Below are 22505 nucleotides of genomic sequence, written 5' to 3'. Positions count from 1 at the left end.
TCGACAGTCTTCTGCGGCATGATCTGATCATCTTTCGATCGTTTTACACCCCGTCCCGCACGGCCCGCGCCCCTGTCAGATCTGCTCTCTCGCTCTCGACGGGTCCCCCGATGACCATGCATTGAGTTCTCGGTCGAGATTCCTCCAGGCTGTTTTGAAATGGAGGAAAACCACATCCTTGGCGAGGACCTGCCGCTGCCGCCAGCACGACTGTTCGAACGACTGGCCCAGCTGCCTGGCTACACTTGGGACCAGACGATCGAACCTTTCCACTCAACCTACGATAGCTGGCACGTCTTTGGCATCCGGCATTCGGCAGAATCAGACGTCTCGACCCCCGCCGCGACATCCTCCGGACCGTCCAGCTCGGCTCGCAATTCTCCCAGGATCGACTCCAGGCCCGCCTTTCGCCATCACTGGCGAAGCAGCCTGAGCGAGTCCAGCAGCGAGCTTTCCCTGTCCCGTATCGAGCATGAGCCGACATGGATCCCGGTGGTGGCCCGCGTCTCGACCCACGTGGTGAGGCTGGAACGCGAGTTCCATATGATGAGGTCCATCGTCCAGATCTCCGACCCGGACTGCAATCACACCATACGACCGATCGATCTGTTGCGACTGCCACCGGATCCGGAGGACTCGGGTCCCATCCTCGTTTCGATATTTGAATCGCCTGGCCAGGATTACCTGAAGGAGCTTGTGACGTTCGGCCCCGCGTGGTTTGGAATCGGGCACAAAGGCGACAGTAATGATTCGACTCCTGGGGAGCAGGTCTCCCTTCCGCTTTTTCTCGATTTCGCGATTGGGGCGTGTGACTGTTTGGAATTATTGCATTATGGCCTGAAGACGGTTCATGGAGAGATTCGTGGAGATGCTTTCCATTTCAACCGGGACACCGGCGAAGTGAAACTGATAAACTCCGGCAACGGTGCCAGAGCCTTTGATAATGCGCTCAGTGAGGGTTGGTCGGCACTGTCGCGCGAGCTGGGAGTGAAGAACAAGCTGCAGTTCATTGCACCAGAACAGACGGGAAGGATGCCCACGGAACCGGACAGTCGAACGGATATATACGCGCTAGGAGTGCTTCTTTGGACGATGCTGGTCGGAAAGCCAGCCTTTAATGGGAGTGATCCGGTTGAGGTGGTGCAGAATGTGCTGGGCAGGAAGCTCCCCCCCGTGTCCGCCAAGCGAATGGATATTCCGGATGCAGTTTCTGCCGTGATTCAGAAGATGACTCAGAAGGCGGTCAATGAACGGTACCATACGATCTCCTCCGTGAAGAGGGACTTGGAGCAGATTTCCAAACTCCTTGGCGATGGGGACAGTGAAGCCTTGAGGGATTTCCAGGTTGCACAGCGTGACGTGCCGTCGTTCTTCACTCTTCCGGCCGGCATGTTTGGCAGGAAAGAGGAACATGACAAGATCGTTGGCGTGGTAGAGAAAGTCCATAAGCGCCAACAGTCGGCGTACGCGAAGGCCGTCGCTCAAGGCAACCCGCACGGGCTCTATGCCATGTCCAATTCCTCTATGTCTGAGGTCCGTGAGGGCCGTGTTGACAGCTTTGAGATTGGTGAGGGGTCGAGTGACTCCGGCTCATTCAATATCGCAACTTCCAGGAGTAATTCTAATGTTGGCCCTTATCTTCTCGGACACGTCTCCACGCATGATTCTGTTCATAGCACCGAGTCCTCCATCTCGACGCAGAAGCCAGGCCAAGTAGCCAATAGGGTCAAGAGCCCTGCTGATTCACGTGCATCCTGGGAGAACGCTGATCGAGATAGCCACCTTTCGACGAGTGCTAGCACCCAGAGCCACGGGGACTCGCTGAATTCGCTGAACAGAACCAAGGCCGGACACAAGTTCCGCCGCGGCGGACGTTGCGAAGTCATTACTGTTTGTGGTGCTGCCGGAATAGGGAAATCGGACCTTATACAACGTGTGCATCCCGCAGTTCGCAGATTTGGCTATGTTGCGATTGCTAGACTCGATCGGGCGCGGAGGATCCCCTTCGAACCGTTTACGAGGGCACTAGCAAGCCTCCTCCGGCAAATCTTCTCTGAGCGTGATGTGACATCGGACTATCACAATTGTATTCGGTCAGCTCTGCGTCCCGTCTGGTCAACGCTTCATAAGGTTCTGGAACTTCCCGAGCAGCTTATATATTATCCGGGAAACAAGGACAAGTCGCTATCGCCCAAGCTGAGCGTGGCCCAGCACATCCTGAAGGATGGCCCCAAAGGGGAATCCACAAAACGGGCGGGCCTTCCTGTCCTGGGTCAGGGCCAGAGTTCAGTGGATTTCTTCCTCTCTAATGCTGCATCCAGGAACATGCGCTTAATGGAAACGTTTCTAGAGATTTTGAAAACATTGTCTCACTATAAGTTGATCTGCGTGTGTCTCGATGATCTTCAGTACGCTGATGATGAGAGTTTGGAGTTAATTCTGAATATTATCAAAGCCAAAGTTCCATGCGTGCTGATACTTACCAGCCGAAAGGAGGAACTTAAAATGCCGGATATCAAAGCTCTCTTCGAAACAGAAAACCAAAATGTGACAAAGATCGTTCTGAACCCGCTTGGCGAGGATGAAATTGTCAACTACGTTGCGGCTACAATGCACCAAGACCCAAATGCGGGGTTAATGCCCTTGGCAGCTGTCATCCAGGAGAAGAGTCGTGGGAACCCGTTCTACATTCGGATGATGCTCGAAACCTGTTATCGCAAGAATTGTATCTGGTATTCCTGGAGAGACTCGAGTTGGGAGTTCGATCTAGATCGGATCTTTACCGAGTTTGTGGCTCCAAACTATGGAGAAGGGCTCGGAACTGATTTCATCGCGAAGCGCTTGCAGGAGATTCCCTCGGCCGCTCGCTCGATCCTGGTCTGGGCTGCAGTGTTAGGTAGCCCTTTTTCATTCTCCTTGGTTCAGAGACTCGTTAGCGGTGAATTCTTATACTATAGTGAAGAGGACAATGTGGAAGATATAACATGCCCAAGAACAGCCGAGCTCTTGGAGCAGTCAGAGCCTGACCTGGTTGTTGGCCTCCAGTATCTGGTCCAGGCGTACATCATTCTTCCGGGCGAGACAGATGACCAATTTAGGTTTGCGCCCTGATACTTGTTTCCGGAGTCTAACCATCTATCTACTAACGCGTTTTGTTTCAGGTTTGCCCATGATCGATTCGCCCAGGCCGTGGCCTCCATGAAAGAAAGTCATAACGTGGAGAAGATGCATTTCATTATTGCCCAGGCTATGATGAAATACTCACATGATCCCAAGAGCCTCTATGCGAAAGCGCGCCATATATGCCTTGCCTCGCGCCTCATCAAGCAGCGTGTCGTTCACAGAAGCAAGTACAGAAAGTTGCTATACCGCGCTGCTCAAACTGCTGCCCAGTCGGGAGCACGGCCGACTGCCCTCTGGTACTTTCGCCATTGCCTAGGGCTTTTGCAAGAAAACTGCTGGGATGACAGTGGTACCGATGTCTGCTACGACGAAACCAGACAGCTACACGTCGCGACTGCGGAAATACTCTGGTCTCAGGGTCACAGTGGGGAGGCTTTAGATTTGCTCGAAGAGGTCTTTGATCACGCCCAGAACGCAGTATGCAAGTCAAGGGCCTGGATTTTGAAGAGCAAAATATACGCTCAGGCTGGCAACCATTTTGGTGCGATGAATTCCCTTCTCACGGGCTTAGAGGAGCTCGGTGTATACCTCAGGGCGCCGAGTTCCTACGAGGAGTGTGATGCTGCGTACGACAAGCTTAGGGCGTACCTCAAAACGGCCGACTTTGACGAAATCGTCCAGAGGCCTGTCAGTGAAGATCCAAACGTGATGGCTATTGGGACTGTCATGGCGGAGGCAATGGCAGTGACCTACTGGGATGACGCGTTGACCTTTTTGCGAATGGCAATCGAGATGGTAAACCTTCATCTCTTCAGAGGCGGCTTTACACAGATTACAATTGGCTGTTCGCACCTCGCGATGATCTCATTCAGCCGTTTCAAAGACCTGGAGCTTGGAGCCAGGTTGAGCGACCTCGCGTTATCTCTGCTTGAGCGCTATTCAGACACGTGGACGCAGAGCAGAGGCTACACTGTTAACAACCTTTACGTCAGTCATTTACGGGTCCCGATCCGGAACGTCCTCCCTGCTTTGGAAACTTCACTGGAAGCTTCGTTTTCGATCGGCGACCCGTTCATGACGCTAATAAGTCTCTCTTCCATGGCGATGGCTCGGCTATACCTGGGCCAGGATATGGCAGAGTTAGAAGCATTCTGCAGTGAGAGTCCTGAGGACATCTCTGATTGGATGGACGATACACGAGGAGGTGCCTGTCTTCTTGCGGTGAGGTAAGAGCTTTGCCTTCTACGCTTGCAAAATTATCTCCTGGCGCTGCTCACATTTCGGTACAGACAAGTTGCGCGAGCTCTCCAGGGCAAAACCTCATGCCGATCCGCCGAGTATGTCATGTCGGATGACCATCACAAGACTTCTGACTATATGGCGTTTCTAAATCTGCACGCTACGAACGCAGATCGACCCCGTGATCTCTACTGGGGTCTTGCCATGATACCTCTTTACCTCTTTGGTCATCACGAGAAAGCCATCGAGGTGGGGACCAAATTGATGGAAACGATTGATAGGTTATGGTCCGTGCGAGTCTCGCATGTCGCGTACTTTTACCTGTCATTGTCCATTCTTACCGTACACCTTGAATACCCCGGTCGAGAAGGTCTTGATGCGAATCTTGAAGCTGTTCTAAAGTACAAGACCGAGATCGATTTCGCACGGAGTGCCTGCGATGCGAACTATGGCATGTGGTCGATGATATTGGAAGCGCTGCTTTGCGAGGTTCGACAGGATTTCACCGCTGCCATTCAGACTTTTGAGGTAAGAAATGGGTGTAAAGGGGCTACAGAAGATCTAGAGCTAAGCTATATCAGGCTGCGATCGACCATTGCCAAGTATATGGGTGGCCATTAGAGGAGGCTCTTGCTCTCGAGCTAGAGGGTGAGTAGTTCTGGCGCTCTCTCTGCTCACCTCCAGTCACTGACCCCAGGGAACAGGTGACTTCCTAGTTCGGCGCGGCGCAAAAAGAGCTGCCCGTTCTCTTATGAAAGAGGCTATCGCGGCATGGATGGCCATTGGCGCCACTGGAAAGGCGGAGCAGCTTTCTGAGAAGCACGAATGGCTATTGAAGACGGCGACTACGTCTAGAACCAGTGATGCTGGATGCCAGACTGTGGACTCGCTTCTCGGAATTAACCGTAGCACTGAACCGGAGGTCCAGTCGCACATTGAAGACGAAAGAAAACAGCATTGGATAGAGCAACAGAATGGAGTTACCACGGGTGAAAGGTCGCTAGATATCTCTGGTGTCGGACTAGGTAAGCCCTTTTTCCAGATGCACTTGGTCCAATCTCCGCTGACGCCCTGGATAGATATTATCGACTTATCCAGCATACTAGAGTTCAGCCAGGTCATGTCATCTGAACTTCAAATTGACAAGCTCCTGACCAAGATGATCGAGATCATCCTGGAATCGTGCAACGGGTCAGATTTTGCAGTTATTGCAACAGATTTCGAGGACGTTGGTTTTGCGGTTGCAGCCGTAGGCGATTTGGAGAAAGGACAAAAGGCGTTCCTCGATGGGCTTCCATTCTCCGAGATCGAGGATAAGATGGCCCAGCAAATCTCTCACTATACCCTGCGTACTCGGGAGGAGGTCCTCGTTCATAACGTACTTGAAGACGAGCGATTCTCCAACGTTAGTGAGGCGTACCTAGCACGATATCCCCTTGGGAGATCTGTGATCGCTCTGCCAATAGTCCAAGCGGGAGCCCTTCTCGGAGTGATTCATATTGAAGGAAAGCCTAATTCCTTTACGCAACGCAATGTCGTCGTCCTTCATCTGCTCTGCAATCAGGTCGGCATTTCCCTTGCGAACGCGCTGTTGTTCCGCAGGGCGCGTAAAGTTAGGTGAGTAGTCTGTCTAAGTCTTCATATTCCACAACGACTACTGATCATTTTAGTGCCACCAATGCTGCGATGGTTGAGACTCAGAAGCGCGCTCTTGCTCAGGCTCGCGACGCTGAGCAGAAAGCCAAAGAAGCGGAGGCGGAGGCCAACCACAACGTTAAGCTCAAGGAAGATGCAGCCAAGGCGAAATCCATCTTCCTTGCCAACGTGTCCCACGACTTGCGTACTCCGATGAACGGGGTCATTGGGCTCTCTGAGTTGCTCAAGGGAACTAGGCTGGACAAGGAACAGGATGGCTATGTCGAGTCCATCCGTGTGTGCGCCGACACATTGCTCACGCTTATCAATGATATCTTGGATTTCTCAAAGCTTGAGGCAGGAAAGATGAAGATCTCCACCGTTCCTCTAAATCTCCGAGAGACCATCACAGAAGTCGTCCGTGCGCTTCGATATACGCACCGGGAACGAGGTCTCGAGACGATAGAGGATCTGGACAAAGTCCCTGATGACCTGCTGGTACTTGGAGATCCTGTTCGCCTGCATCAGATTTTTATGAACCTTCTCAGTAACAGCTACAAGTTCACACCCAAAGGATCGGTCACGGTGAGAGCTAAGGTAACTCGCGAAGGCAAGGGCCGTGTTCGCCTGGAGTGCTCTGTTTCCGATACCGGAATTGGCATCCCCGAGGAGCAGAAGTCTCGACTCTTCCGACCCTTTTCGCAGGCGGATAGTTCCACCGCAAGATCGTACGGCGGCAGCGGACTCGGCCTGAGCATATGCAAGGCCATCATTGAGGACGTCCTTGGCGGGGCAATCTGGCTGGATTCGACTCCTGGTGTTGGAACTACTGTGACCTTCCACCTGCCGTTTAACAAGGCTCCGAAGGAAGCAGTTGTGAAAGCACCGTGGTCGCAGAATTTCAACCAGGTTGAAAGCAAAGTGCCTCCTAAGCCTACAGCTCGCGATCTAACAATGATCCCTCGCGACCAGATCCGGGTCTGCATTGCCGAAGATAACCCCATCAACCAGAAGATCGCTGTGCAGTTTGTCAAGAGTCTTGGTTTGCAGAGCGAGGCTTACAGTGACGGACGGCAGGCCGTCGAGGCTCTCCGCACGCGTTCGAAAGAAGGGAGACCATTCCATCTCGTTCTGATGGACGTTCAGATGCCGGTTCTGGATGGCTACAACGCGACACGTGAAATCAGGAAGGACGAAGATCCGAATGTCAACGAAGTCCTAGTGATCGCGATGACTGCCAGTGCGATTGAGGGTGACCGAGAGAAGTGTCTTGAGGCTGGAATGAACAACTACCTCGCTAAACCCGTCAGGTCGGGGGTCCTAAGTGAGATGCTGGACAAGTACCTTGCCCCGGCTCCGGCGCAAGTCCGATCGCGAAGGGCCATCACAGGCAGCAGCAATGGAGGTGCTAGTAGGGGTGACGAGGTTCCGACGCCAGACAGTTCTTCGTCATCGGGCTCTGGACATCCGGTCATAGCACTCACGCCAGATGACGAGAAGAGCCAGGCAGAATCTATGAGGACCAGGTGGGGATCGCAGCACCGCAAGAATACGCAGTCACCTGGTGTAATATGGCCTCCTGAACAAGACGGAGATACAAGCATTCCTTCCTCAGACACGAGCGCTCCGAAGCCTGGTGGAGAGAATGACGCAAAATCTTCATGACGGAAGCCTCCGGGTCACATAATAAATGCCTTTCTTCTGCAGCTGCCCGCCATAGTCCGGTCACCCCCCCATAGCCATTACTTCATTCACCTACGACACTTTATTCCTTTCCTACTGTTCTCCGAAGATCTAGAGTCCCTCTGGGCGTGTTTCGTTCTTGCCATACGTATCATTCTTACTTGCATTTGGCTTCTTTGTTCCCTAATTTTATCTGCTGGACATGATGAGACGATTGACGAGTTTACTATTTGTGGCTCATGCGGCCGGTTCGACGACTGGGTTTCTCTTACCCTTGGTTTGTTTCTATGACGTGCTTGCCTCTCCTTGATATCCCTCTTGAGTTTTCTTTTCATTTTTCTTTTTCCTTTTTCGATCTACTAGAGGTAGGGAATGGGCCAAGTGACGGGGGACAAAAGACTGGAGCCCGAGGCGATCAGTCTGAGCCCGGGTATGGACCGGAATGTTGTGAGTGTATTCTTTTTTTGTCTTGTCTGGTGTAGTTGAGTATGTGGGACCTGCTTGTGCCATTCGGGCGAGTTCTCAGTGGCTTCTTATGGGCTAAAACATGCTTGCATGGTCTGTCTGTTTTTTTCTTTTGTCCTGTTGCAGGTCATGGCGTTTATCGGGTCTGTCCGCCACCATTCTTGTCTTCTACCCGGACTATTAACACTTTTTTCCCCGATAGTTTCCTGTTTGGGCTGGGGTGGCATGTGTCATGTATTATTGGGTTCTCGTACACGAAATGGAATATACTCATTCTGTTTATTTCTCTCTTCATTGGGCTGTTTGACATGTAGTCTTTGCCTTCTACCCTGGGTATATACATTCGATCGTTTACTACTAAATCCTCCTTCAAGCCTATTAGATGTATCATACTAGTACTAAGGTAGGTAGGCATCGAATAGCTCAAGCGACAACAGCTCTTCTCCCGAAGACGCGGAACCGCTTGACTCCTCCATCCGGCACGAGGGTCAGCTTGACGTGCGTGAAGACCCGCGTGTCCTCTCCACCGGCGACCAAGTCCTTGCCCTCAAACACATGCTCCGTGTCCGCCTTGCACGGCTGCTCTCCCCTGACCAGCTCCGTCCAGCCCGGGTGGTCATGGCCGGGCTCCCCCTCCCCCAGGCACTCTCCCGCCCCCTTTCCGCTCGACTTGACCTCCGGCGCGACCAGCCCGTGCACCCGAACGGCGCGCGGGAAGTTGCCCCGGAAATCCTTGGTGTCGACGATGACCCTGCTCACCGACCCGGGCAAGCCCAGCCGGATGATGGCCCAGTCGACGTGGCCGGGGGCCCGCGAGCGCGCTGTCTCCCACCCATCCCCCATGTCCTTGCCCCGTCCGGGGAGCAGCAGATTCGAGCACGGCGTGTAGTGCTGGTCCGATGCGGCCAGGGCCAGCCCGCCCAGCAGCGCGGACGAGAGCTCCTCGACCGGCAGCACCGACCGATCCTCCGAGGCCCTGGCCGCAACCCTGGGCGGCAGCGCCGGCGGGATCGCATGCCCGTACAGCCGGAGCCTGGCGAACCCGCCATCGGGGTACATCAGCAGCCTCACATGCGTGTACGCGGTGGGCTTCTCGGGATCATAATCGTTCAGTTTCCACGCCCTCCGCTGGGACGGCCCACACGGCTGCGGAGGCAAGATCGTCTTCCACCCTTTATACTCCGGCTTCATGACCTCCTCGTCGGTGATCATCTCATCCCAGTCCCCATCATCACTGCCCGGCCCTCCGCCACTCCGCGGAGGCACATACGTCCCCTGCAACTCCGCCCTCTCGCCATAATTCCCCACAAAGTACGCCGTGTCCACCTCGACGCCCTCGATCGCCCCGCTCGCCACCCCCAGCTTGATCACCACCCAGTCGTACGGCTCCGGGTTGTGCCGCCGCGTCTCCCACCCGTCGTACCACGCGCCCGTGTGCACGAATACTCCCGGCTTGTGGACGGGAGGGGTCGGGGTCAGCAGGTTCGAGGCCGAGGCGAAGTAGTCGTTGGAGCAGGAGAGGACTTTGGCGTTGAGTGCGGAGGAGGCGAGGTTGGTGGTTCGGGCGAAGGTGGCGTCGATGGCGTCGGACGGGATGAATGTCACGGAGGGGGAAGAGAGGGATGACGGGGAGGGTTGTTGTTGGGATTGGGATTGCGAGGCGAGGGTCGTCGAGGATGGGAGCCGTTCGGCGGCTTGCGGTGGGATGGCGGGGATTTCCATCGCTTTGTGCTGCGTTGCGGGGTAAGATAAGCTGTAGCTCGAGATAGAGTTGAGAGGTGATGCGGAAATATATTCCCGAGGGCGTGTGAAGACAGGAAAGTAAGGTATATTTGGAACTGAACTGACCAGGAAGTAATTGAGGTCAGTAGAATGAAGTATCACAATGAGTTACGTGGCGTTGAAAGACAAAGAGAGGGGCAGACGACGCTCTTACGTCGATTCGATAAGCTCACTAAAAGTAAAGTGAAATTATACTTCCAATCGATCGATAACACAACGACCGCTATCTTTATTACCTAGTCGAATCGACCAATCGAGTTCCCATCAGCCGTTAGAACTAGCCGTAATAATCATAACAACAATGGTTACGTACTCCTAGGTAATAATAACAGCATGAAGTGTCAAGTGGATCATGACCCTCATGGTCGTCGGAGACCTCCGATGCGTTGTCGCCGCTGGCCGTGCCAAGACCATCCATGATGGGAGATCATGGTGGACGGCTCTTGTTTTATATAGGAGGAAAGGAGGAGTGAGTCCTTGTTTAACAGGAGAAATGTGTCTTCATGTACTACATATCGAAGAAAAAAAAACAAAAGAAGATGGATGTGTGTTTGTCCTCCGCTCAAGCAGCATGCATGGTCCGCTCACCCTGTCCACCTACCTTAGGCATTAAGAATAAGCGTCTATTCCCCTTGCTCTATCGTCGTATCGTATTGTTGGGATCAATTCTTCCTCTGTGTGTCGGATGCCCAAAAATCTGGTAAATCAAGCAGTCATCGATTTGTTCACGTCACTCCACGATCGACCAGTGCAAGGCCTGGCACGCTTACCAGAGATTATGAGGCCATAGTGGTGGTTACTCTTTTTTAACTAATTGGTTTATATTTTTTTTTTGGACGGATGCACAGAGGATATTTTGACCTCTCGACTGACATGATGATGATGATGATGGAAGATGCTTATCTACTCCTATCCCCAACAATGTAGGTGAGGGATGTATAGAGACACGGGGGCGCTATAATGTATGCCCTAGTCTACATGGAGAAATATGACGAAATCCCAGCTGATGAGATTGAACAGAGATACTCGTGCACGATCTACAGAGCAGCTGATAGAGGCTGAAAAAAAAGGGAGGCGGCTGGTTGCATCTTAGGATGTGACGCAGGGGATGGACGCTGGTGCGACATCACTGACCAACAGTCGCCTCGTTTTAATCTCGGTAGACAATAGGACTATGTACGACATGCAGAACGGCTATAAACCTGTTCCTCGTTGCCAGGGAGCAGGATGGGCTGTGTCACCGTTTTTTGACCATTTTGGGTAATCAGACCGGTCCCTGTGCAATGTGGAATTGCGCCTCGTCTTTCTAATGCTTTGATGGAGGCGTAATCCGGGAACACAGAAGAAGGATAGGAAAATTCGATTTCTATCTTACCCCGAGAACTAAGCCCATTTCACATGAAACCAACGAAAAGGCTGTTTGCTTATCGGCATTTCCCAGGATGGGGATAGCCCGAACTCCGAGACAAGACAAGTCAAAACAAGCAAGACAAAAGAAGCTTCTCGACGGGCCGCATATGCATAAGACGTTTAACCTTAACACATGAACGGCTGTAGCTGGGTGCGTCAATTGACATCGAATTTATCGCCGGATGGCAGGAGAGGAAACTGCTTGCTTACGTATATAGCTATTGTCGTGGATTGGAATGTCCTTGTATAGTACCCAAGGACACGAAAATCTTCGCACTCGCTTTATCCTGCCTCTCAGAGAGCCGAGGGAGAAGTAAGCCTGGGTGGGGATGGTTATATAAAGCATCCCATGTCATACGTGTGTGACCAATGCCGCACGTGTCCCAACTTATAAGTATGTACTGTACGAAGATGCCGAACGAACTACAATCAGTGAGTGACCATGTGGCATCTACCAACAGGTTTTGAGGGCCTCTCATCCTCCGGCTTTGGATGTCCGTTCTGAACTGATCCTTGGTTTTTCTTTTGGCATAGACTGGAGTTTTACACGCATACCGCTGAGCTTCAGCAAAGATTTCTTATACGAAAAGAAAAATTCTGCTCCTTAACTGGCACTCGAAAGCAACATTACGGCCAACGTGATACTGCAGCACATAGTAGGTGTACCGATGCAGGCTTATCAGAGATAACGTTCTGGCGATATGAATTAACCTGTCTAGAACGCCACGTATGATATAATCAAAGGATAGGTACATACTTGAGATGAGTGAGGTAAGAAATTGGAGAGACAGAGACGAATTGTCGTATTTATATCCTTCACCTAAACTCCATCCATTCAAAATACAAGACTTCAGAAACGAAGGAGGTGAGATATGATCCATATCCCCCCCCCACCACTCAATTCTTCTTCTCCGCCGGCTTCTTCGCCAACTCCTCCAACCTCTTATACCTCCACTCGTACTGCGCCAACTGACTCCTCTCCGCCGGCGGCAGGCCGTGCCCTCTCTCCGCGAGCTCCTTCTGCCGCTGCTTCAGCGCCTCCCAGCGCTCGAGGATCCGGGCCTGGTGTTCGCAGATGGAGGCCAGGTTCGGGTCCTTGGAGGCCATGCGCTCGTCGATCGTGGAGTGGTATGACAGCTTGGCGTGGAAGAGGGCCATCTCGGACTCGTCGTAGGTGACACCTTTGGCTTCGGGGAGCGAGAGCCCTGTGGTGGTGCGCTTGGGTGGCATTTTTTTTGGCTTTAGGGATATGCCGGTGTGTTGTATTTGGTGTATGTACGTATATATACGTAACGTAGTGGGTATGTATAGAGATGTTTTTTTCTTGTTGTCGCTTGTGATAGAGAAATCCAAAGATAAAAGATTCCAAATCTGATTGCCCTTTTCGCCGTGTATGAATAGAGCCTATTATATGAAAGAGAGAGGAAAGAAAGAGGAAAAAGAAGAAACTATGACCCAGTCTAAATAAGATGGACAATTGACTGTATAAAAGGAAAAAGATCAGCCCATCTCGGAACCTTTCATACGAGTAGGTAGCATACATAGTAGAGGTCTCCCCACCGATCATTTGAGGTGATACCAAAGTGTGAGTTGGCTTCTTCTCCAAAGGAGAGACAAGACAAAAAAACGCTCAGGACAATTACATCATCCCAAGATAGGCTTCGTCGTCTGTGCCATGCTTGTATGTGTAGCAGGCAATAATAATAGCAGAAGCCGTTATTTAAGCATTTTACCTAGGTCCTCAAGAAGTCCAACTGCAAGAGACAAACAAAACTTCAAGCCAGATGTCCTAAATATGAAAGAGAAAGTTGCAATATCGACCACACATGGCTCATGAGAGTAGGGACTGAATCAAAAAATGGCTTGTGTTTCTGACTGACTTCCGTGTGTCTTATCTCTGATGTGAGATTTTGCCCTACATGCACCTACAGCACAATAGGTACAGCACATCCGAACCGACAGAACGGGACTCACCGAGGGGGTGGATAAGGTTATTGTGACATTTTCCGCAGCACGATGACATGCACAGTACCTAGTAAACAATCAAGGCTGTCTGTCGCCCGAGAATGCGCGGAAATTTTTCCCACATAACATGTTACCTACCTGCAGGGCCAGTTCGATTTGGGTTCTTTTTCCAGAACCGCAACGAAGCTTTTCGGTGGTTGTACAGAGATAGATTTGGATAGGACAGAGTTTTTCTTTGGGAGACCCCTTGGCCCTTAGCCCTCCTTGGGTCCAATGATTGCCAACTTGGTTCACGTGAGAGAGGTTGGGGAGTTGGTTTTTTATGTAACATTATCGGTCAGGTACAGTACGTATAAAGCTGGACTGGGAAAGGGAGAAGAACAAGAACTACCTATATTTAATTGATTGGCATCCTATAAATGGAAATCCTATGTGATGTCTATTATGGGTACCAGCATATCCATCCCCGGCAATTTATAGGTCGTTCGGAAGATATATCCTAAGCTGAGGTCCGGATATCCATTGTACATACAGTAGGCATAATGCAGAGAAATTACCGAATGGCGCATGTTATCTCTACACCATGTATACCATAATCCAGCTCCGGCCATATACGGATACAGCTCCACAAGCACCCAGTCACCTGGTTTCTTCTTTCTGTGTTGACAGTAAGATGATAAGAGGCAAGGTTTGTAGCACATGGTTGCTATTTATATAAAAGCATCCCAGAAGTTAGCAAATCTACTACTCTCTCATAGTCACGTCACTAGTCAAAGTAAAAAGTTAGGTATGTAGTACATACATCCAGCACTAATCAATTTAGATTGACTGGGGGAAGGGGGGAAGAGAACTAACTAATTGCAGACCAGCGTTTCTAGTGAACACGGGGCTCAGGTCTCTAAGAATAAGGTGGAGTATAAAAACCAAAGCTGATGAGAAAAGATTACTATTTTGAGAAAGGAAAACGGTAAGCATGCTTTGTTACCTATCATTGGGGCAGAAATATACTCATCACTAGTTCCTTTTGTACATGTTACAAAGAGATAGGACATGTCCATATCCATTACAGGGGTCACAGTTCTTCAATAACCTAGTTGATTCTGTTTCCATTAAATGAGGAAGATAGCATACTAGCTATCCTGATATATCTCTGCTTTCGAAAATCAGAAGAAACGAAAGGTGAGAGGAGAATAATGAGGCCAGCCAGCGTCCCTCCAGTAATCAGCACTCTATCAGTATAGTAATAGATTAGGTATATATAGCAGTTAACGGGTACCAGATACCTATTTGGTGATGACGTACTCAGGACGAAGTTTTCTGAATAGGTAGGTTCTGTTTGTTACCAGCAGAGAGCATCAGCGGCGAATCCATATCGAACAATGGAACCACTGTCAATAATAGAGAACAATCTCGAGTTTCCAAAATCGGCTGAACTCAATTTAGCGCCTATACAATGATCTTATTGAGCGGAATCTTCCGTGGCAGGTAGCTTCGGTTTACGGCTATCAGCACTTTAGCGCCGGGGGAAAGCGCACCCTATAGCTGGTGGAAAATGCCTCGTATTAAAGATAAGCTAGTCCGGCTACTAGCGAGTCTATAGAGACCAATATGTGCAGATAGCGAATCTCGCGGATACTTGTTAGTCATCGAGCAAGTCCGTCCGGTCTGGACGCTCAGACTCCCGGTGTTAAACCCCGCTGAGGGGTTCAAGGCCGTTCTTCCCAGTTAGGGCGTTTGGTTGATAATGTGGGAGGATATTAAGTTGCAGTTGTTTTCTTGAGATAAAAAGGACTAGATATTTGGTACCATACAAACTGGATCTAGCAGGAATTGTGCACTTCTCCCACATTATCAGGCGGGGTTCTGTAGAAGACATCAAAGATGCCATTCACAGAACCTGTCAAGCTCACACTAAGAGGGACTCCAAAGGAGGTAAATCGAACAGATTTCGTCAGCTGCAGAAAATACTACTATTATATGTCGTCCAGATCACAAAACAGCATAGCTGACCATATTTGACACGCTGCGCAGATCGGCCTCGAGCATGGCCGCACCCTCCAGTCTCAAATCAAGAGCCAAATTGCCATCTACAGCGAGATGTTCAAATATACCTCCAAGCTCTCCTGGGACGGCGTCCGTCAGGTGGCGGAAGAATTTCGCGCTTCCGTCCAGCAGCTGACGCCGGACATCTACACTGAAATCTTAGGCATCGCGGAAGGCGCAGGGGTGGATATGCTCGACATCGTGGCGCTGAATGCCAGGAGCGAGATTGCCCTGGGACGGTTCTCGGACGGGTGTACGAGCCTCTCGTGGAAGAAGAGCGACGGTTCGAGGATCCTGGCCCAGAATTGGGATTGGACGGCGCAGGTGAAGAAGAATCTGGCGATGATGGCTATTGAGCAGGTTGGCAAGCCGACAATATACATGGTCACTGAGGTGTGTATATTATTCCCCTTCCCGGAACTGGCTTGGAGGAGAATTCACAACCCTTACGGATGATGTGCATGAATACAGGCAGGTATAGTTGGCAAGATCGGCTTCAACACCGCAGGAGTCGGGACATGTCTCAACGCCATCCGCGCCCGGCCGACGATAAGTTCAAAACTGCCCGTTCACGTCGCGCTGCGCCTCTGTCTTGAAAGCACGTCGGTGGAGGGAGCGGTGAGAGCTCTCGAGTCTCTCGGAGGAGTGGCCTCCAGCCAGCACATCCTGATCGCGGACAGCAAGACCTCTCTGGGGATGGAAGTCTCACCGCTTGGAAATGTCTATCTGGAAGCCGACGGCTCGGGGATTATCACCCACTCGAACCACTTCATCGAGAACAAGTTCGTCGATGAGACGCCGTGGCTCTCTGGCTCCCCCATTCGCCTTGAAAGGATAAGAAAGCTTTCCGGCGAATTGGTTAAAGATGGGGTCCAAGGCGAGAAGATCACTCCCGATCTGCTGAGAGAGAGGATCTTCTCTGATACATACAACGCCCCGCAAGCGATCTGTTGCCATGAAGATCCCAGTCGCCATCACACCGTGCGAAGCAGCACATTGTTCAATATCATAATGAACCTGGATCTGAATAATGTAGGGGCCGAAGTTGTCTGGGGGCAACCTGGCTCGGGAAATGAAGGTCCGGTGTTGAAGATGCCCTGGGCTTGAATGTAGTGTCAGTCTTATGTCGGGATATCTGCCAGTTACAAAAGGGAATACCAGAAAATTAGTACTCGCATTTCCATCTTCTCTATTGTGTCCACATTATTTCACTGTGTAGTAAACGTTACTTTGATATCGAATGGAGAATAAAAAATTGAATCGGCTCAAACAGCCATAAACGCAAGGAGATTTCCTCCCCTTTCTTCCAAATAGTAGACTGTTAGATGATCTTCAAGTGCAAGCTGTTGACAAGACTTTCTGACTTTCTTTGTTTACATCAAATCACATTGTCTAGAGTGGAAAATGGAGATGGCATATCAGTTTGGCGGCCATAGCGCCATATTAGGTGAGAGAAAGCAAAATTGGAGTTCACCAACCAGTATCAGGGCAGCACAAAGAATATCAGTTCCGTCATCTAAGATCAGCAAACACGTATAAGCCTCTGGATCCCTTGGAGGAAAAAATAACATTGTCCCTCTGCATCGACTCCATCATTCAACCAACACCAGTTATCTTAAAGATAAAAAATTCAAGACCCCAAGTACACGGTGGTGACTGCATCGATGGATAGTCTGTTCGAGGACCTACTGGGGTATAAACCTCGGAGGATGTCTCGGCGGCTTTCTGGGACGATAGACGGGGGGAAGTCTGCCCGGACTACGTCGCTCGGGAGTTGATGGGAATAGGTGCTATGCAGGTGCAGAAGGAGAAGAAACCTAGGGACGTTGCTTTTTGCTCTGAGATCCAGGAGGGACAATTGACAACAATGTTTGGGATAGTGGTATATTTTGTGCGGTGGTTGAGATTCTGATGCTTGTTGATAGATATGTCTTTTCTTCTGGTGATAGTGACGGACAATCTACAACATAATAATCTTTCTGGGGCCCGCCAACTACATATCTCAAAGAATTGTTCTTGTCCATCTCTTGTTGCGAGTAAGTTAGATAGGTAGTCAACCTCAAAAGACAACAGGAGCCCCCCCCCTGCAACATCTAACAGACCAGACAGAACTCATTCCAAAAAAGTATCTGGGGACCTCCGCGGCCTACTCAACTTTGTACTGTTTCAAAGATCTACCGTCTACAAGTGAAGGCACAAGTGAATATCAACAGGCCATTCATTAGCGACCTATCATAAGATGGCCACAAGCCTAGAAACTTCTCAGTAGACACATCGCAGGATAAACCTGCATAGAAAAAAAGAAAAAAAAGAAACAAGGCGAAACCGCCAAGACCAAGCCACCAACTCAAGTACCTCCTGTAGACAAAATAAAAGAAGAGAAGTGAATATCCGTATTGATCCGCTGCGTAACCCGCTCTCTATCCACCTAGATCCTCTCCTATCTCGTCACGAGAAGTTGCTCGAGTTGGACGTGCTTGTTGTGCGTTCGCTCTAGATGATGCAAGGAATGTGTTAGTAGTGTTTACACTCAGAGAAAGTAAAGATAGTCAATGTAATATAAAAGATAGACAGGAAGTAAGAAGTAAAACAAATACTCACCACTGCTCGCGGCGCGGCTCGAACTTGGACCAAGCGCCCTCGATAAAGCTGGGCTTAAAGTGGACGGTATCACCGTCTTCATTCTTCACACCTTTGGCAAGACGCTCGAGTTCATCCTGAGGGATGAACTCACCGTTCGGAGCCAGGTAGCCACCTGGAACGTTGCCCTGGACGGTGTTCTTGCTGGAGCTGCCTTGAAGGCTGGACCTGAATTCGGGAACAGGATGTTCGTCTTCCGGTGGAGTGTTAGGGATCATGCCGGAACCCTCAACCGCACCACAGTCTAAAATGGAAGCTCTGAAGTCAGCAAAGCCTATTCGAATAAGTCTGATGGCTTGGTAATTCTAGGAAAGATCTTTTTCCAGTTCATCTCTCACCAGAAAAACCATCAGCACTAGTAGACGTAGTACGACGGCGCGGCGGGATAGCGATAGGCTTGCTCCGAGGAACAGAAGCCCCAGCCTGTTGACTCTCAAGGTCAACAGACTCTTCGCTGCCATCAGATGTCGAATCTTCAGCAGGCGCGTCCGTCTCAGACTCCTCGCGTTCAGAGAAGAGAACCTCGTCCGAGACACGTGGAGAGTTGAGATCATGAGGTTCCTCTTGAACAGATGGAGGAGGCAGATCGTCGCTGTCTTCCATCTCGATCATACGCTCCAAAAAAAGCGAGAATACAAGTACCAGGGGATATAATATGGGGAAAAAAGGGATTGGATGAGGGGCGAACGTCTTGAGAGCGAACCTTCAGTTTTCGTAAGCCCGACGGCCGAGTCAACAGCAGCGGCTTTGCCGCGGTTCTTGCGAGATTTTATCGAAGCTGGCTTGCTCGCTGACGCTGGCGCTGGCTCAGTGGGATGAGGATGAGGATCGGTAGTGGTAGAAGGTCCAGCAGACGGTGGCTGTGTTCCTTCACTCTTGGAGGACGACGACTGATGATTCCTCTTCTTGTTCTTCTTTTTGGCTCGGCGCGCGGGGCCCTTGGGCTGCGGGCCAGAGTCTAAAGCCAGAGAGCCCATCGTCGCGGCGATGGTGGAATCCTGCAGATCTTTGTTGTTGTCCATGGTGTCTAGAGACGCGTGAGTGTTGCAAGCCCTAAACAAATACACCCTAAAGGAGACCAAACAGAGATAGACAAACAGTTTTTAACTGCAGGAGCACAGGAGAGGTTAAGACATGTACTCAGCTATGTGGTGGGTGTCGTTTGTCAGTGGTAATGAGGATGGTGGTGATGGTGTTGAGTGTGAAGGCTTTCACCTCCAGATTCTCAATATATCCATTTTGGGACAGTACTGTATACAGTTTATCGCTGTGTCACGTGGCGATAGCAGATTGGGAACTACAGGAACATGGAAGAAGCTGAAAGTCACAGAGAGGAAAGATCTTGAATGTAAGTAATTACTCCCCTTTGCCAAGGAAATGCTGCACTGTCATGAGATGATGCCAAAACCCCATTATAAACCTTTATTCAAACAGATTCTCCTCATCGATCGCCCGACTGATGACACGAGTAAACCGTCCGACTTTATCGGGATCCTGTTTGGCCGTCTCGATGCCAAGCAGAATCTTCTTCACTCCCACGCCGACCTTCTGCTCCTCGGAGATACCGCCGATGCCTTGAAGCGCCTCCTGTATTTCTGGAGGAGTGAACGCTCTCGACTCTTCCAGGATGTATCTCAACTCGTCATACGTGTTGACAGTTGGGACCATAATGTCCGAGTTGAACGAGTTGTACAGATCCAGCTGCTTCATAACAGCACGCTCGGTGGTAGTGGCCAATATCAAAAGCCGGCGACCCTTCACAGGCTGCTTTCTCAAGAAGACCATAAGGGTCTGGAGAACCGTGTTGCTGAATCGAGGACCGATCGGAACCCAGTCGATGATCCGCTCGATGTTATCCACGACGACAACGCTCATAGGACTCTTGTAAGCATCCGTGAAGATCTTGCTGATGTGCGCGACCTTGGCCATCTCACTAAGTCCCACCATATCCTCCGGACTGACCAGTTTGATGAACGGAAAGCCAGAGTCAATAGCAATCCGCGCTGCGAGCGCCGTCTTTCCACTGGCCGGTGGCCCATGCAGCAAAACGGAGAACAAGGGAGTGGCATCGGCAACCTGCTTCACGAACAGCTCACCTTCCCTGAGAATCTCATTGATAGTTGGAGAGAAATGGATGATGCCGTATTGGATGCAGGTCGCAAGCTCCTCCTCTGACACACCGAATGCGGGTTTAACTTCTTCGAGGGCATGGTGGAAGTCAGCCCTGTTAACCTTCATGTTGACGATGTCATCGCTAATGCCAGCCATCGTGCCGACTTTGACATGTCTGTTGAACGCGAAAGATGATGCAGACTTCACAAGACCACTGATTTCAGCACCAGAGAAGTTCTTCGTCAGGGCTGCCAATTCTTCCAGGTCAACATCCGGGTCCATCACGTTGTTGTCCCGCATCTTCTGAGTGTGGATCTTCAAAATCTGGACACGTCCTTTCTCGTCTGGAAGGGAGATTTCCATATGCACCTCCAGACGTCCGGGACGCAACAGGGCCTCATCAATCATGTCCTTCCTGTTGGTCATACCGATGAGGAGGATGTTGTTGAGCTGATCGACACCATCAAGCTTCGAAAGCAACTGGTTAACCACACTGTCACCAACTCCAGTGCCGCCGCCAGCTCCACTACCACGCTGCTTGCAGACGGCATCAAGTTCGTCGAAGATAATGATGTGGAGTCCACTCTCATCGCCCTTCTCCTTGTACTCCTTCTCCGCATCCGCAAAGAGCTTCCTGATGTTTTCTTCTGACTGACCAACATACTTGTTCAGCACCTCAGGACCATTGATAACTTTCGGCTCCCTGGCATTCAACATCTTCCCGATCTGCCGGGCGATCAACGTTTTACCCGTTCCGGGAGGACCATAGAGCAGGATACCCTTAACATGCTGAATACCCAGTTTCTCGACCAGGCCCGGAGGGAAGATACGTGACGCAAAGGCACGACGGAAAATGGTACTGAACTCCGCGTCAAGACCACCGATGCCCATGTTCTCGAACTTGAAGTCCGGCTGAATAATGGAGTTGGCAGCCGGCCTCCTGGTGGAGGGTTTCAGGTTGATACCGGTTCGGGCGTCCTTGAAGAAGTTGATCTGGGTGTGACGAGTAAGGATACCTCTAGCATTAGGATCTGTTTCCACACGGGCAGTTGAGGCGCCCGGCTTTTCAGAGGTCAAATCCACGAGCTGGACAGTCTTGACGGTCAACAGAAGCGGGATGCTCCTGTGGTCCATCAGGATCTTTTGTCCTGGGGCAAAGATTTGGTTTTCGAAATTCTACGCCTGTTAGCAGCATATCTGTAAATAAATCAGAGCAACCGACCTTTATGACAGCGTTGGCAAGATCATCCTGGTCGTACGGGACCTCTGTTCTCTTCTTTCCGGCGAATCCAACCTCGATGTCCGTGGAGCCTAGGTACGCCTGCCCACCTTGGCTAAAAGGATCATACAGTTGAACCTTGACGGAATCCGTAAAAGCAACACCAGCCCATGTGCGCTGCGGATCCGACATACTGATATGCCCCTGCGGGAATCCTTGCAACGGGCGTGCCGAGAAGACGTAAAGGTCGTTGACGAGCAGCAAGACATCGGTTCCATCCCGCGTGGGAGGGAAATCCTGCGGTGAGACCGCCACCCTTGGAAATCATGTCAATACATATTTACAGAGAGCCAAAACTTATTCAAGAAATAGGTATATCCTTACAAGTTCCCGAATGTATAAGTGTTGTCGGGACTCTTCGCAGGGCGCAACGTCCAGACCTTCCCACCGGCGGCTGCTCCGGGCGCTGGTCTTCCACCCACAGGGACTCTGGAGGGCAACGGCTTTTCGACTGGTCTTCCCATCTGAGGCGACGGCGCTCCATATCCCCTTGAACCAGTATAAGCATCAGTCATCACAACATCATCAGAGTCGTTCCGGCGCGGCGGAGGAGCTCCATACCCTGCTCCGTAGTCATCCCGATATTGGGCGGGCAGAGGGCCCTGGTTCGGATGGCCGTAGCCATCCCCCCGCGGTGAGGGACGTCCTTCGTTGGATCTGGGGCCGAAGGGACTCGGCACGTTGGCGAAGTTGTTGCGGTTAAACATTATCCTTCGTCCGTTCGTATAACTGCTAGATTCTCGGCGAAAGGAAAGTCACAGGCAAGACACGGCAATTGTTGCGAAACCGAGGTATCTATAATGGCTATCGTGGAGAAGCGAAATACTTGGCTAGGTAGTTGACAAGGCAGAAACGAATTCGGGAACGGGATACTGTGTACTGTAGTAGTAGCGGGAGTCGTTGGTGGCAAGCTGACCAGGCAGCTGGATTATATTCTAATCAATCAACAAAGCCGCCAGGTGCTCATAGACCCTATTACGAATTCGACTCCTTTGGAAAATGAAAGGAAAATGAGAGGGGTAAAGCGAGAGGAGTCGTCGGATGTTGTTGGATACTCGATGGAGGGAGACGGAGCTCGTGGTCGCTGTCACAGCTCCGGTTTCAGCCACACCGGCCCGCGGGGTTCCTC

General features: G+C 50.9%; 6 protein-coding genes across 6 annotated transcripts; 2 read left to right on the top strand and 4 right to left on the bottom strand.

Moving 5' to 3' along the window:
• Positions 1–159: 159 nt before the first annotated feature.
• VTN00DRAFT_8315 (uncharacterized protein) lies at positions 160–7662 on the top strand (the record flags this gene model as incomplete). The annotated part of the gene is made up of 7 exons (XM_069435156.1): positions 160–3098; positions 3162–4349; positions 4413–4890; positions 4944–5010; positions 5067–5387; positions 5442–5979; positions 6033–7662. 7 exons carry the CDS (start codon positions 160–162, stop codon positions 7660–7662), a joined length of 7161 nt encoding a protein of 2386 aa, XP_069286581.1.
• Positions 7663–8568: 906 nt separating this feature from the next.
• VTN00DRAFT_8314 (uncharacterized protein) lies at positions 8569–9867 on the bottom strand (the record flags this gene model as incomplete). Its single annotated transcript, XM_069435155.1, has 1 exon — positions 8569–9867. The coding sequence occupies one exon, from the start codon at positions 9865–9867 to the stop codon at positions 8569–8571; it is 1299 nt and encodes a 432-aa protein (XP_069286580.1).
• Positions 9868–12234: 2367 nt separating this feature from the next.
• On the bottom strand, positions 12235–12567 carry VTN00DRAFT_8313 (uncharacterized protein; the record flags this gene model as incomplete). Its single annotated transcript, XM_069435154.1, has 1 exon — positions 12235–12567. One exon carries the CDS (start codon positions 12565–12567, stop codon positions 12235–12237), a length of 333 nt encoding a protein of 110 aa, XP_069286579.1.
• A 2616-nt stretch (positions 12568–15183) lies between these two features.
• VTN00DRAFT_8312 (uncharacterized protein) lies at positions 15184–16452 on the top strand (the record flags this gene model as incomplete). Its single annotated transcript, XM_069435153.1, has 3 exons — positions 15184–15234; positions 15334–15738; positions 15817–16452. The coding sequence occupies 3 exons, from the start codon at positions 15184–15186 to the stop codon at positions 16450–16452; spliced, it is 1092 nt and encodes a 363-aa protein (XP_069286578.1).
• A 1490-nt stretch (positions 16453–17942) lies between these two features.
• VTN00DRAFT_8311 (uncharacterized protein) lies at positions 17943–19007 on the bottom strand (the record flags this gene model as incomplete). Its single annotated transcript, XM_069435152.1, has 3 exons — positions 17943–18229; positions 18324–18581; positions 18689–19007. The coding sequence occupies 3 exons, from the start codon at positions 19005–19007 to the stop codon at positions 17943–17945; spliced, it is 864 nt and encodes a 287-aa protein (XP_069286577.1).
• A 400-nt stretch (positions 19008–19407) lies between these two features.
• On the bottom strand, positions 19408–22083 carry VTN00DRAFT_8310 (uncharacterized protein; the record flags this gene model as incomplete). The annotated part of the gene is made up of 4 exons (XM_069435151.1): positions 19408–21273; positions 21320–21632; positions 21701–21865; positions 21938–22083. The coding sequence occupies 4 exons, from the start codon at positions 22081–22083 to the stop codon at positions 19408–19410; spliced, it is 2490 nt and encodes an 829-aa protein (XP_069286576.1).
• Positions 22084–22505: the final 422 nt, after the last annotated feature.

The sequence above is a fragment of the Thermoascus crustaceus genome (assembly GCF_041956765.1).
Source record: "Thermoascus crustaceus strain CBS 181.67 unplaced genomic scaffold VTN00scaffold_5, whole genome shotgun sequence".
NCBI lineage: Eukaryota > Fungi > Ascomycota > Eurotiomycetes > Eurotiales > Thermoascaceae > Thermoascus > Thermoascus crustaceus.
This window is presented reverse-complemented; position numbering and strand designations above follow the sequence as displayed.